General features: G+C 52.7%; 5 protein-coding genes across 7 annotated transcripts; 1 reads left to right on the top strand and 4 right to left on the bottom strand.

The window, feature by feature from the left end:
* Positions 1 to 1,367: 1,367 nt before the first annotated feature.
* On the bottom strand, positions 1,368 to 4,330 carry H310_07967. Of its 2 annotated transcripts, XM_008873502.1 has the most exons (12): positions 3,518 to 4,330; positions 3,392 to 3,467; positions 3,271 to 3,340; positions 3,053 to 3,217; positions 2,935 to 2,998; positions 2,718 to 2,889; positions 2,550 to 2,669; positions 2,407 to 2,508; positions 2,159 to 2,359; positions 2,010 to 2,108; positions 1,734 to 1,968; positions 1,368 to 1,686 (listed from the first exon to the last, which is right to left on the bottom strand). In XM_008873502.1, the coding sequence occupies exons 1-12, from the start codon at positions 4,249 to 4,251 to the stop codon at positions 1,490 to 1,492; spliced, it is 2,235 nt and encodes a 744-aa protein (XP_008871724.1). In that variant the 5' UTR covers positions 4,252 to 4,330; the 3' UTR covers positions 1,368 to 1,489. The 2 variants fall into 2 exon arrangements, with proteins under 2 accessions (XP_008871724.1, XP_008871725.1); XM_008873503.1 differs by having other exon boundaries at positions 2,010 to 2,359.
* Positions 4,331 to 4,391: 61 nt separating this feature from the next.
* H310_07966 (hypothetical protein) lies at positions 4,392 to 5,642 on the bottom strand. Its single transcript, XM_008873501.1, has one exon. The coding sequence runs from the start codon at positions 5,625 to 5,627 to the stop codon at positions 4,596 to 4,598; it is 1,032 nt and encodes a 343-aa protein (XP_008871723.1). The 5' UTR covers positions 5,628 to 5,642; the 3' UTR covers positions 4,392 to 4,595.
* A 185-nt stretch (positions 5,643 to 5,827) lies between these two features.
* H310_07964 (hypothetical protein) lies at positions 5,828 to 9,724 on the bottom strand. The gene is made up of 8 exons (XM_008873499.1): positions 8,571 to 9,724; positions 7,921 to 8,520; positions 7,785 to 7,874; positions 7,642 to 7,736; positions 7,489 to 7,597; positions 7,361 to 7,441; positions 7,067 to 7,317; positions 5,828 to 7,011 (listed from the first exon to the last, which is right to left on the bottom strand). Exons 1-8 carry the CDS (start codon positions 9,711 to 9,713, stop codon positions 6,828 to 6,830), a joined length of 2,553 nt encoding a protein of 850 aa, XP_008871721.1. The 5' UTR covers positions 9,714 to 9,724; the 3' UTR covers positions 5,828 to 6,827.
* On the top strand, positions 5,829 to 6,908 carry H310_07965 (ribokinase). Its single transcript, XM_008873500.1, has one exon. The coding sequence runs from the start codon at positions 5,864 to 5,866 to the stop codon at positions 6,803 to 6,805; it is 942 nt and encodes a 313-aa protein (XP_008871722.1). The 5' UTR covers positions 5,829 to 5,863; the 3' UTR covers positions 6,806 to 6,908.
* A 56-nt stretch (positions 9,725 to 9,780) lies between the features above and the next one.
* H310_07963 lies at positions 9,781 to 12,303 on the bottom strand. Of its 2 annotated transcripts, XM_008873497.1 has the most exons (9): positions 11,680 to 12,303; positions 11,368 to 11,627; positions 11,214 to 11,321; positions 10,936 to 11,166; positions 10,797 to 10,889; positions 10,665 to 10,751; positions 10,298 to 10,620; positions 10,157 to 10,253; positions 9,781 to 10,109 (listed from the first exon to the last, which is right to left on the bottom strand). In XM_008873497.1, the coding sequence occupies exons 1-9, from the start codon at positions 12,206 to 12,208 to the stop codon at positions 10,002 to 10,004; spliced, it is 1,836 nt and encodes a 611-aa protein (XP_008871719.1). In that variant the 5' UTR covers positions 12,209 to 12,303; the 3' UTR covers positions 9,781 to 10,001. The 2 variants fall into 2 exon arrangements, with proteins under 2 accessions (XP_008871719.1, XP_008871720.1); XM_008873498.1 differs by having other exon boundaries at positions 9,781 to 10,253.
* Between the last annotated feature and the right edge of the window lie 38 nt (positions 12,304 to 12,341).

Genomic DNA, 12,341 nt, shown 5'->3' with positions numbered 1-12,341 from the left:
CAAGGGTTCCATGTGGCCAAGTTGGACGGCCTGCGGAAAGTGGATGGGGAGTACCAGATTCTGGTCCACTGGATCGGTCTGGACGGTTCGAAGCCTTCTGGGTGCCGGTCGACTAGTTGTAGGCGGACGTGCCGGTCGTGATGAGATGTCGGGCCCACGCGAACTGGGAGAAGGCGGGCAAGCAAGAAATAATGAGGCTTTTGGAGTTTCGTTGCAGTGGGAGGAATAGACTTTCTAAAGGGGGAGAGTTCAATGTCGTAGTCCTCTGTGATCATCGCGAAGGGTTGGTTCGCATTAGCGAAGAGTCTAGGGCGGCTAGTAGGCGCATCGAGTACAGTCGAGTATGCGGGTCAGGCGGGTGGTTAGAACGAGAGTCTTTCACTGGTGACTTAAGGCCAGCCAAGTTGTATGAATTCAAGTCACTTTACGATTGGAATCAACCTCCGGACAAAGAGCTTCCGACTAGCGATAAGGCGGGAGATACAACAGCCAATTGATATCGTCAACTGTCACTTACGGTTGTTTGACCCAGTCCAAAACCATGGGAGCCTTGTGGATCGAAGAAGCATTGCCATGTTGGAACTTGTAATCGTTGCGGTGCTTGGAGTAGGCAAAGGGCAACATGAAGTTCGAGATGGTGTCAATATAGGCTTTCACATCTTGTCTGCCATCCAGATTCGCCAACTCAGCCTTGCCCTTGCTGCTGAAACCACTCCAGACCATGACCCAGCCACCTCCATTCTGGCGCTTGGAATATTGTTCTTGTCGCCCCATCGGTCGGCCCAGCCGTAGTTGTAGCCATCTGGACCGTCCAGGTTCCAGCATCCTCATTGTTGTTATCTGTGATTGGTGAATTAATTGAAGCGTTTCAGCAAATAATAGAAAAGTAGCCCAGAAAGTAGGTACGATGTCATCACCGCATCCGGTGCAGCAAATTAGTGGGCGAGGCCGAGGCGGTCCCGTGACTACTGCGCGCAGTCCTTTTGACGCTGCTCCCCATGGGGCACGACGTTGGCAAAGCCCTTGATCTTGAGGCAGAGAGGTTGATGGCGTACAAACAGGTCGTACGGATAATTATCCGGATAATTTTGACGAGGCAAATTGAACAGTGAGCTAAATAATGTCTGTCCTTCGAAGTGTCGTGTGAGCCCTGTTTATCTTTCAATTTTGACTTGCTCTCACAATAATTCTCTGTATCAATACAATCGCCTAGGTTCAACATCCGTAGGAGTGTTTACTTCAGCAATACTGTGCAATATTATAACCTTTGGGTTTAGAGAATTCTGTTCTTTGGCGTCTTATATAAATCTGTGGAGGTTTATCGTCAGTGGGGTCTCATATGCCTCGTCACACATATATCCACACACAACACACGATGTACAGAGAGCACATTACTGTCCAAGTAATTCTCCCACGCAGCGACAACATTGCATTCCACAGCTCATGCCCGGAGACTTATCATGGTGTGTGTGCGATCAAATCCACTGGATTAGACGGGTACAATGCTCGCTCCAAGGACGAAAAGGATGAGCCAGTACCCCAGTGACACGATGAGAGCCACTGTAAAGAGCGAAAAAACGAGGCCGACTTTCAAGAAGTCCTGGACTTCCAGGTAGGGCTCGCCATGATCGTCCAACACCAGCAAAGAGTTGATGTTCGGAAACGATGCGAAGGGCAAACCCATGGCTACACAGCTCAACATCACACAAGGGGAAGTCGGCCCATCGTCTTACCTGCAGATATGGCGAGAGCGCAACTGATCACAGGGATATGAGGTTGTCCAACTTCGATGCTGAGTTGTACAATGATGGGCAGCAGAATCAACGACGCCACCGTGTGCGAAATGAACGTTGTGAGTCCAAGAACCAACATGCACAGCAACAGCGTCGTGAGCCACACGCTTCCGCTGGGAAGTGCTTGGATCAGCGAATGACTCAACGTCTCCAGCAGGCCAGATCGTTGAACAGCCTACGCCGACGATTCAACATAGAACGCACCGCACCTCGTACCTCGCCCAAGACACTGCCGCCGCCGATGAGAAACAAGATGTGCCACGAAAACGAGTTGAAGTCAAACTGACTCAGGATGCCAGTCCCAAACAGGGTGACCTACACACAACCACGTCAAAACACGATATGCACACGCGTGTTCCGAGCACCATCAGGATGAGCGAGATGATCGACATGTCCCCCACAGTTGGCGCGATGAACGTAAACAGCGCCCAAAGCACGATGGTCGACACAGTGAGCAACACCACAGCGACGTGGACTTGGTTCACTCGTTGCTTTTGATCGTACACGATTTGGGGAATGTACTTGACGTCCGCCGGGTTGAACGCCCAGAGGAGGAAGAACCAGCACTATCAAAACACTTCAGAATCACCGTGGCGTGTTGCATGCATCGGACCAAGATGGTTGAGAGGACGCAAAATGGCACAGCTATCATCATCCACTGCCCAAACGAGACGACATATCCCGCCTTTTCAAGATACGATTGCGCCAGTGTGTTCTACAGCCTTGTGAGATCTCAGCAATCAACGTCGTGGTCACCTGCAAGGACGCAATGGGAGTCATCATGCCACCCAAGTTGCACGCAAAGGCAAGGCCAATGAGCAATGTCTTGACGTACGAGCTGTGCTGCGGGAAATCTCGGATGATCGGAAGAAGCACCTGGTCGTCGTGAGCTGTCCAAGTCGTTCACCACGGTCGTCGACGTACCGAAACGCAGAGCACCGGGGCGGTGTGGTTGTTGATCCACATCGAGAGGAAGAGGCCCATGAGCATGATCGCGAGTAAAAACAGCCGCGGGCTCTTTTTGAATCGGCGTTGCAAAAAAGCCGCGATGTACAACTCAATTTGGCACTTGGACAACGCCGCCGAAATCGAAAACCTGCGTGCGGCCCGTCACCATGGACCACGTACTCGCACATCGTACCCTCCCATGATCAAGATGGTTGTGTGGTTCACCATCAGCGACGTGACCTCCTTGGCAGCGCCCTCTAGAACGATTCAAAATGTGTTGGAACCCGCGACGGCAGAATGGCCGTCCGTACTGGCATCCAACAGATTCGCTGGGTGCTGCTTGTCGTTCAAGATGCGCAAAAACACCACGAGAACGGGCACGAGCAACGACGTGGCAAAGTAAGGCAGGGCTTCCGACACCCACAACGACGTGATGAAGACGAGCATAGCCAAGCACCGCTGTTGCACTTCCTTTTCTACAAGCAGACGAGTGACGCGTGGCCCTTCAAGCCATCTGCGCAGCACGTACGACCGGGAATAGGCACGGCCAGCAAGAGCACGAATATCACGCACGAAATGCAAAACGGCATGAGTTTCACCTAGTGATCCACACATGAATCGATCCCAATGCAAGTAGCTGAAGCATGTACCTTTCGGAGAAGGGAGTCTTGGTTCCCTTGCTGGCGCTTCATGCGCTGTTCCAAGTTGCCCGCTTCAAGTTTGTCCCTACTCGCGACGTGAGTGCGGCCACTCAGCAGCGACCAAGGTCGGCGTACTTGGACGTCATGGCAAAGAGACGATCCAAGAGGGCGTCGATGTCATTCGAAGAGTAAAAGTCCTCGTGATTCAGTTGCTTGATGAACGTGTCAAGCGTGCTAGCGCCCGTTGTTTTGTCGAACTTTTTCACGATCTTTCGGAACCCCGTGTGGTTCAAGTTGACAAACTGCTTCAAGTCGATTAGCGTGTCGTAGCAATCTTGGATTCCGGCAAACCCTCGGTCCACTTCGTGGGACGTCGTGCGTGGCTTGGAGCTGACGTGGCCATGGGTCGCCTTGTCTTCGTCGCGCAGCATGCTCTCAAAGTCCTTCACAATCTTGGCCAGGTGCGTCACTTTGCTGCGGTAAAACGCGTTGGCCTCGGCAATGTTGGCGTTGGTCATTTCCCAAAACTCGCGCTTGGCATCCTCAATGTTGGCAAGGTTCAAGTCCGTCTGAGGGGACAGCAGCGGCGTCGACTCGTTTGCTTCCCCTTGGCCAACTCTCGCCTTGCTCATCCCACTGGTCGTGAGCGACAACGATTCAGTAGAAGAATACGAAGCAACGTTTGGCGGGCGTGGCAAGTCCGCAATGCCTTGCGTCTTGAACATTTTCTCGACCTTTTCCTGCTTTCGCTGGCCCCGTTCGACCTCAAACGCGACGCGCTTGATGAGGCGCTTCAGCTTCTTGTACTGCACATAGTACTGGCGCCACTGCACGTTTGCAGTGAGCTCCAATTGCTTCCCAAACTTCATCCGGCGCCGACGTCAATGCTTTCGCCAGACTGTCGTTCCTTGGCTATGCGTTGCTCGTGGTCGATCACTGCAGCTTCCGATATCCGAATCATCACGTTCCTACAATCTGTGTGCAATTGCATAGTAATACTATCATGAATCCTTTGAATTTCTATAGAGGGAGGTGTAGTACTACTATTGACTTCGACGCATCTCATTCCGAACGTCCCTCACCGACGACGACAATACCAACGACACCTTGGTCATTGTCCAGCACCGTCAGCACGCACACAGCTCAACGACATGAATATACTTTTTCGCTTAGCCAAGCTACGAGGGCATGCGGCGAAGCGGTTGTCATGGACTTAATCGTTCTTGCGGCCGTTGGGGTCGGTAAGGAACTTGGCGTAGAGCAGGTTGTCGCGACTGGCATCAATCGATCCCATCATCGAGACGGCAACGAAAGCGACGACGACAAGTAGAACTGACGTCCACAAGATCACTTGGTACTCTGCAATACTTTCAACGGTCAGCGGGTTTGGCAGGGTGCCATTCGTTGTGTTCGCAGCAAGGGAAACGTCAAGTTGAGAGAGTTGACGGACAAACGCGGTCAAGTCCTTCGGGTCCACTTGAACAGACCCAGAAAGCTTAAAAACTTGAAAGCCCACGGGGCCATATGCCGTCTTCAATGCGGATTGAAAAGCTGCGACCGACTTTTCAACAGCGGCTTGTGCGGATGCTTGTTTTCCGGTGTCCAGTTCAGACAAGCCAGCCACCGAGGCCACAAAAATGCCCTTGGTTTGAGCATCACGAGGATGGGCTTGGAGGTTTTCCACGATGCCATGGAGGTGCGCCAATTCTTGGACAAACTTCTTGTCGGCGGCGTTTTTATGTTCCAGCATGTCAAGCGTACTCCAGATCCCGTCTTCCTTGGACGCAGCAACGGGAGTGAGAAGCGACTCACTCGTTGAGGAGCAGAATTCCCCAAAGCATGAAACGACGTTCTCGGCGTTCTTTTGCTTCAGGCCTTCCGCCATCGCGTTGATAAGTTGCGGCAATTGGCTCAGAGTCGCATCTTGCAAGGTGACCGATTTTTCGAACGCATAGTTACCGCTTTCCACGTTCAAGTCTTTTGCAGCGTTTTCAAGCACAACAAAACCGAACGCGTTTGTGTGCGCAAACAAGTCGGCGACTACCGAAAATTCGTCCGTGTGACTGACGACCGCCTGAGGGAGGGCGAGCGACTCGACCGCGAGGCGAGCCAGCGACATCGTGCTCGCTTCAATCAACGTGTCTTGCGACCCCTTCACCAGGTTCGAGTCGCTGAACTTGACGATGACCTCGGACGACGAGACGAGGGCTGCAAGCGCTAGGAGGAGGGCCGTTGGTTTCATCATTGGGCTCACTTCGAAATCTACTGCCGAGAATAGGGAGAAACATGACCGGTTAGCTTATCCGTACCTGTCGCACATCCTCTAGTAGAGTACTATTAGTAACAATTTTGTGTATAGATATGTATTACACAGTACTACACTACTATTAGTAGGCATGCCATGGTACTAGTAGGAGGAATCCAATGCTACTATTAGTAGGCATCCTCGAGAGATACACATCCCTGTCGCAGTCGAGCGCAATGGCGTCGCCGATTGTATTAGTCGTTGGCTCCATCAATGCCGACATCTTCCTCGACGTTGCTCGAATCCCCCTCCTTGGCGAGACGCTGGCAGCTACAGGATCACGGTGTTTAGTTGGCGGAAAGGGAGCGAATCAAGCCGTTGCGACCAGCCGATCCAACGTAACAACTCGTTTGTTGTGCCAGTTTGGATACGATCACGCCAACCTCATGCAAGAATACCTTGCCGAAGCTGGAGTCACGATTGACGAATCCAGCAAAGTTCATACACAAGTGGTGTCTGGGCAAGCGATCATTTTGTTGGTTCCCACGGGCGACAACTCGATTGTGATATTACCGGGTGCAAATGCAGTGTGGCCGACCGAATTGACCCCCCAAATGAAGCAAAGCGTGAAATGCGCATCTATCGTGCTCCTGCAATGCGAAATACCAGCCTATGTGAACCGTTTGATCGCAGAGGAGGCCAAGGCGGTCGGAACCACTGTGATGTGGGATTTGGGTGGCGAAGATCGTGAAGTGGACGACGATTTCCTCCGCCATGTCGACTTTGTTTGCCCCAACGAGACAGAACTGCGCCGATGTGTGGGGTCTACCAAGTCCCTTGACACCCTCGACGAAGTGCTGGACGCTGCGCGACAGTTGCAGCAACGGGGGGCGTCTTCGGTGTTGGTGACCCGCGGAAGTGCCGGATCTGTATTGATCGACAGGGAAGGTGGTGTACATTGCCAGCCTGCGTTCGACGTTAACGTACATGACACCACTGGAGCGGGTGACTGCTTTCGCGGGGCGTTTGCTGCCAAGTTGTCGCAGAAGGCCACACTCGCCGAGTGCCTGCGATACGCAGCCGCGAGCAGTGCGCTCTGCGTGCAAAAGGACGGCGCGACCATGCCAAGCCACGAAGAAACCCTTCAATTCTTGCAAGCTCATCCGTTAACGAACTAGTTGCATTGAATCAGGTCGTTTGTTAGTTGGACGAGTACAGTTTGCGGAAGTCGGCGTTCGACTTCATCGAGGTCGTCGCTGGATTCAGTGTGTCGACCCCCGCCGTCTCTTTCACCTTCGACGCATCGTTCGCAATCATCTTGGACGGCCTTTTTCCGGCGTCTTTCGAGCTCTTGAGGCTTCGCGGCACCAGGGATAGCGCGATTCTGGCAACATGTTTACCGCTCACTCTTCATGCATCCTTCGATGCATGTTGCCTACCTGGGTTTTTGGCCGTGTTCGTGGGCCTCGACGTCCTTGATTTTTTCGACTGGTTTCTTGTCTTTCTCTGCCTTCAAATGGGTGCTTGGTTCTCGTTGTGGTTGTGCAACATGCGGCTTTTGGGTCGCTTTTGTTCTGGCCTGCTGCGCTTGCATTTCCTCAACGCTGAAGCGCGCACGCTTGACTTGGACACTTGCTCCATCGACAGGACCGTTGCCTTCAACTGCCGTCAGGATGTTGTCGACATTTTCCTGCGAAAACCTTAGCGAATGCCCACCGAAATGGACTCGTTACCGTCGGTGCAAACTCGACGAGGGCATACACGTTCTTCTTTTGCTTTCGACCCAAAATCATAACAGCATGCACTAGACCAAACTGACCACACACTGGTTAGGTAGAGCATGCAAAGATCTGTCCACAACCTTGGAGAAAGCAGTCTTGAGCGAATCTTCCGTCGAGTTGTCCCCAAATCCCGTCACGTAAATGGTCGAGCTTGTCGTCTTCCATACCCCATCTTTCACGACTGGTTGCCTATGTAGAGCGGTTCGAGTCGTCCCAGCAGTGGCGCAACGTACTTTGGAGCGGGGGCAGTTGGTTTCGACAATTTGACATTCAAGGGGTGCCCGTGAAAGGGAGATTTGTCGAGTTTAAGCGCCTTTTCAACCGCAGTCTAGTCGATACACATCACAGTCATCCATTCTGAGAGCGCAGTTGGTACCTCGGTGTCAAACTCCACGTACGCCATGCCCCTCGATGCCTGGCTTTCTCGATTGCGAAGGAGCATGCGCACATCTACTACGTTGCCGCACTAGAGATATCTGAGTTCGTTAGCACACGCTTCGAGCGGCACGTACAGGGGCAAACAACTCGAGCAAGTCTTCCTTTGTAACAGCCTTGTTCAGTTCGCAGAGGAATACGGTCATGTGGTTCGAGTCGTCCAACAGTCGCTGTTTCTTGTACTCGACTTGCCTGGCTGCTTTCGTTGCGGCGTCTTGCCTTCCTTTGGGAAAATCACCGACCGCCGGACCGTCTGCCAGCCGCTTTTTGCTTGGTTTCGTTGCTTCTTCCGGTGCATGGGCAGGTACATACACCGACGCATGGTATTGTTGGACGAGTTTGTCGTAAATCCCCTTTGCCTCGACCCAAAACCGGACGTGTTCGCTCATTTCACGTTCAAATAAGACCCACGCTTCGGCCAACGCTACTGGGTAGTCTTTCACTTCCGTCACACCACGCGAATAATACGATCGGACTTCCGCGACGCTTCCGCCCATGCGAACACATTCCGCGATGCACGTTTGCCAGCAGGTCCACTCGTGGCCTCGATGGGTCAAGATCTCGTCCCAGATTTCAATCCACTTTGGGTGTAAACCTGTTTTGAGGACGTCGAAGGTGCACTTGGACTCGTACATCAGCAGGCAGCATCGTCCCATGGTCCAATTCCCAACAGCCGCCTACCACAACACATGACATCCTCCATGATGCTGCCAGGGTATGGTCGTACTTTGCACGACGTGAATGCAACTTGACGCAATGCCTTCGAGGCGGTTCGTCGTCGAACGGCATCGCAGTAAGCAAGCAGCACGTCCAGCAGTGCATCCTGCTGCAGCGGACATGGCTGTCGTTGACACAGATCGTTCCCGACGATGGAAATATCGTCCCCCGATGCGCCTTCGCATTCCATCGCGACAAACAGCGCCACCCACGGCGCTGGAGCAAATGGAACGTTTCGAACGGCTCGCTTCGCCACCGCAAGCGTACTCATTCTTTTGTCCCGGAGAAAGGCCAAGTACCGGCTCCACAAGTCGGCGCTCATGCACACAGCAGCCACGCTGCGTTCAAGCACCGAGATCACAATGCCACATCCCAACGTAGTCACTCGAGAAATGACAAAGCCGACGTACTCGAACCACAGAGCTTGCAACGCACTGGTATCAGCAGTATTCACCCTGTCCAAGTCACGTTCAAACCTTTGCATCTTGGCGAGAAGAGAACTTGCGGCATGGAGGCGTCGTTGGATAGAGTCTTGTTCGTTGGTGAAATCGGTTGGCTTTTCTTGATATTGGCTCCATGCGCGATACTCGGACAACACGCGGTCACTTCCTTCAAAGTACGGGCTCGCCAGTTGCCCCTGATAGCTCGCTCGTAGTCGGGCATTCAACGTCGTCGGGTCGGAAATCGAGTTCTTCAAGAAATCCCGATACAATTGATAGACGTTCTCGCACTCACTCCAGTGCGATCCCAGAGCACGAAGAACGACTGACCATCGTTCTTCCCCTTGCGGGTCGTCTTCCACGTCTTCCACGTACTTGTAGTACAATGCTGGCAGGAGGTAGTCATCGAACGACTCGACCAGTTTCTCTGGCCTCAACTCAATGTATTGCAACCACAACTCCAGAGAAAGCGGAAATGCTTTGTGAAATCGTTCAAACTGTTGCTCGAGCTGCGACGCGAACACTGGACTGGACGACAACTCGGTAATAGCAGCGAGGTGGAGGTTGTAGTCATTGGGATTCTCACAGCTCTTGCAAACGGCTTGCATTACTCGATTTTGTTGATCCGTTTCTTCCATCGATTCCTCCCCAAAGTCGCCGTCATGGTCACTGTCGAACGACGACGAGCTGCCTCCATCTTCTGCGTCGCTCATTTCACCAAGCGTACATATCCGGATAAAATGCACTCCACAGAATAGTATTACTTTTTCTACTACTACTGGAGGTACTAGCCTTGGTTGTGGAATGCCAAGGCGATGCCTCCTTGCTGAGGCAAGCGGTCGGTGTGCCAGCGTTTTCTGGCGCTCGACAGATGCAGCCAAGCGACTGTTGGTTAAAGCCCGTTAAGAACGCGTGGCAATGGATAGCCTTGACCATGTCAGCTCGTCTCACTAAGTGGGCCACCGTCGATCGAGTCCTTCCCGCCGATAAACCCTCCTATTCTATTTCTTTTTGCCCAGAGCGTGAGCCACTTGCTGCTCATGCCACCACCACGTCTTGACTGTGCCATCATGAGAACAAGATGCCATCAACGCCTGCTTTTCTTGCCACTACAAAATTCGTTCAGCCGTGACCTTTTCATGTGCCGTATACTAACCTTGGCGCTGTATGTGACACCGCTGTGGCCTAACAATTTCTCTAGCAATTTGCCTGTGGCCACGTCCCACACATACACAGCGCCGTCTTCAGACCCCCTAAGCCAACCATGAGATGTCGTTGCAATGGAGAACGAGAGTACCCAAGGACAAATGCTTCGCGCGGGCCAAACGACGCACGGACAACGTTCTTGGCGGTGTTTTGATGGCCTTTGAACCGTTGCAACGGCCGTTGTTCCATCGAAAGTGGCGGCGCCTGCGCTGGGGCTTTCAGATCTTTCGACGACGACTGCAGGGTTGACCGAGGGTGCGTCAACATACGCATGTCCCACAGCCTGTTGCTGTTGTTTCGCGACCCAGTCAAGAGGAATAAACCATTCGACGAAAGCGACACCGACGTAACTTCGCCCAACGTCTGGCGCACAGTGTGGACGCAAAGGCCACTCAAAATGTCCCAGAAACGAACCTACAACACCATTGAATCCTTTTTGAGGACGCTGGATCATATACCGTTCCGTCCTTGGAGCCACTCACGACCAGATTCGCATGCCGATTAAACTGCGCGTCGCACACGGAAGCATTGTGGCCAAGGAAAGTCTGTCATCGCACGTGAAGTGCCCGCATAGTTGAAATTACGCATACCTTGACGACTGCGCCCGTCTGGATGTCGAACAGCCGCACCGTTTGATCATAGCCACCCGTTACCAGGTGTGTTTCGTTTGGATGAATGTTCACCTGCGCCAAAACAAACATGAGGTGGACGCGGCCCGGGCAATATTACCGTGTACACGTCGCCGGCATGCCCCGTCATGGTCGAAATGCAGTCTGATGTGCTCTGGGGGTTGGCGCCCGGGCTCGGGTTGCCGTCGACTTCGCCAAAATACGAGATCGCGTTCTTGATATTCCAGATCTTGACTGTGCCGTCCCCCGATGCAGAGTATAGTTGATCCCCAGCGTTGTTGGCGCTCAAGTACCAAATTCGAGACGAATGGCCGTGGAAGTCCCACGACACCTGCGGGTTCACTTAGGGACTTTGAACGCTGCAACGCAAAAATGTACTGTGTTCACGGTCTTTCCATGCCGGGGCTCAGTACTCCACAGCTTGATCAAGTTGTCACTCGAACCCGACGCAATGTACGTGCCCTCTCGGCCCACAAAGGTTACGCACTGCGATCGAGTGAGCCATCACTACGGTCAAAACAACGATCCTTACCTTCACGTTCTGACTATGCCCGACAAAGGTTGTCTTGACAGCGTTTGGGAGCACTTGACATTCAAAATCTCTCAGGAGCGTCGACACCTTGGGCACTGTCTTGGGGTGATAGCGACTGAACTCCATTTGGTATGCCACGCTTTGATGAAGTAGATTCACTAATCGGTTGTCTGGAATGTTGATATGCTCCGTGGGTACTGCATCCAGTTCAAACGTCGCCTTGAGTTGCTCGGCCAACTTTTCACGCGATTTGACAACGCCTAGGCCCACAACTTTCAATCGGAGAAGGGATTATCGAAGCACGCAATGCACCTTCCCAATCCCGGAACGACTCCACCTCTGTGATAGACTTGCACGTCAACAAGTAACACAGGTCTTTAAACTCTTGCCGCCCACTGATCTTCTCCATCGGTTTCAAGTGCGTCGTCAAGTACGTGAATGCCTTTTGGTACTCTTGTCGGTCGATGAGCTCCAAGTACTCTTCCTTGCACACTGCGTAGAGAAAGCCTAGGCCTTGCTGCGTATGAAACTTAACCTTGCGCAAGTTGGAATTTTTGTGAATCATTTTCGCGACCAAGTCCCAGTCACCTTCCTTGATGCTTTTGCTGATCTTTCGCACCATCTCTCTCTCTTGATGCTTTTCCATCAACTTGACATTCGCTTCGTCCAGGATAGTTGCCGACGCACTCGTGTACCCTTCGTTTTGGAGGTATTGCACAATCAGTCGCAGAATGTCTTCTTTGATTTCGTCGGACGCGGCATCAAATGTTGCCTCTGGTGCGATTGACGTCAAATGCTTATCCACAAGCTTGAAAGACGACCATTCGTCCTGCGTACTCATGTTGGTTGGAACCTTGCGAGTTGACGATCCAGCGGCTCCGCGTCCCGTAACTTCGTCTCGGTCTCGAGCGAGATCTTCGCTCGCCACACGCGCAACACTGCCGCATTCCCCACCGCCGGATAACGTGCGTTTA

This window comes from Aphanomyces invadans, assembly GCF_000520115.1.
Source record: "Aphanomyces invadans strain NJM9701 unplaced genomic scaffold supercont1.15, whole genome shotgun sequence".
NCBI classification, from domain to species: domain Eukaryota; phylum Oomycota; class Saprolegniomycetes; order Saprolegniales; family Verrucalvaceae; genus Aphanomyces; species Aphanomyces invadans.
The sequence above is the reverse complement of the archived record's forward strand: the minus strand, read 5'-3'. Positions and strand labels throughout refer to the sequence as shown.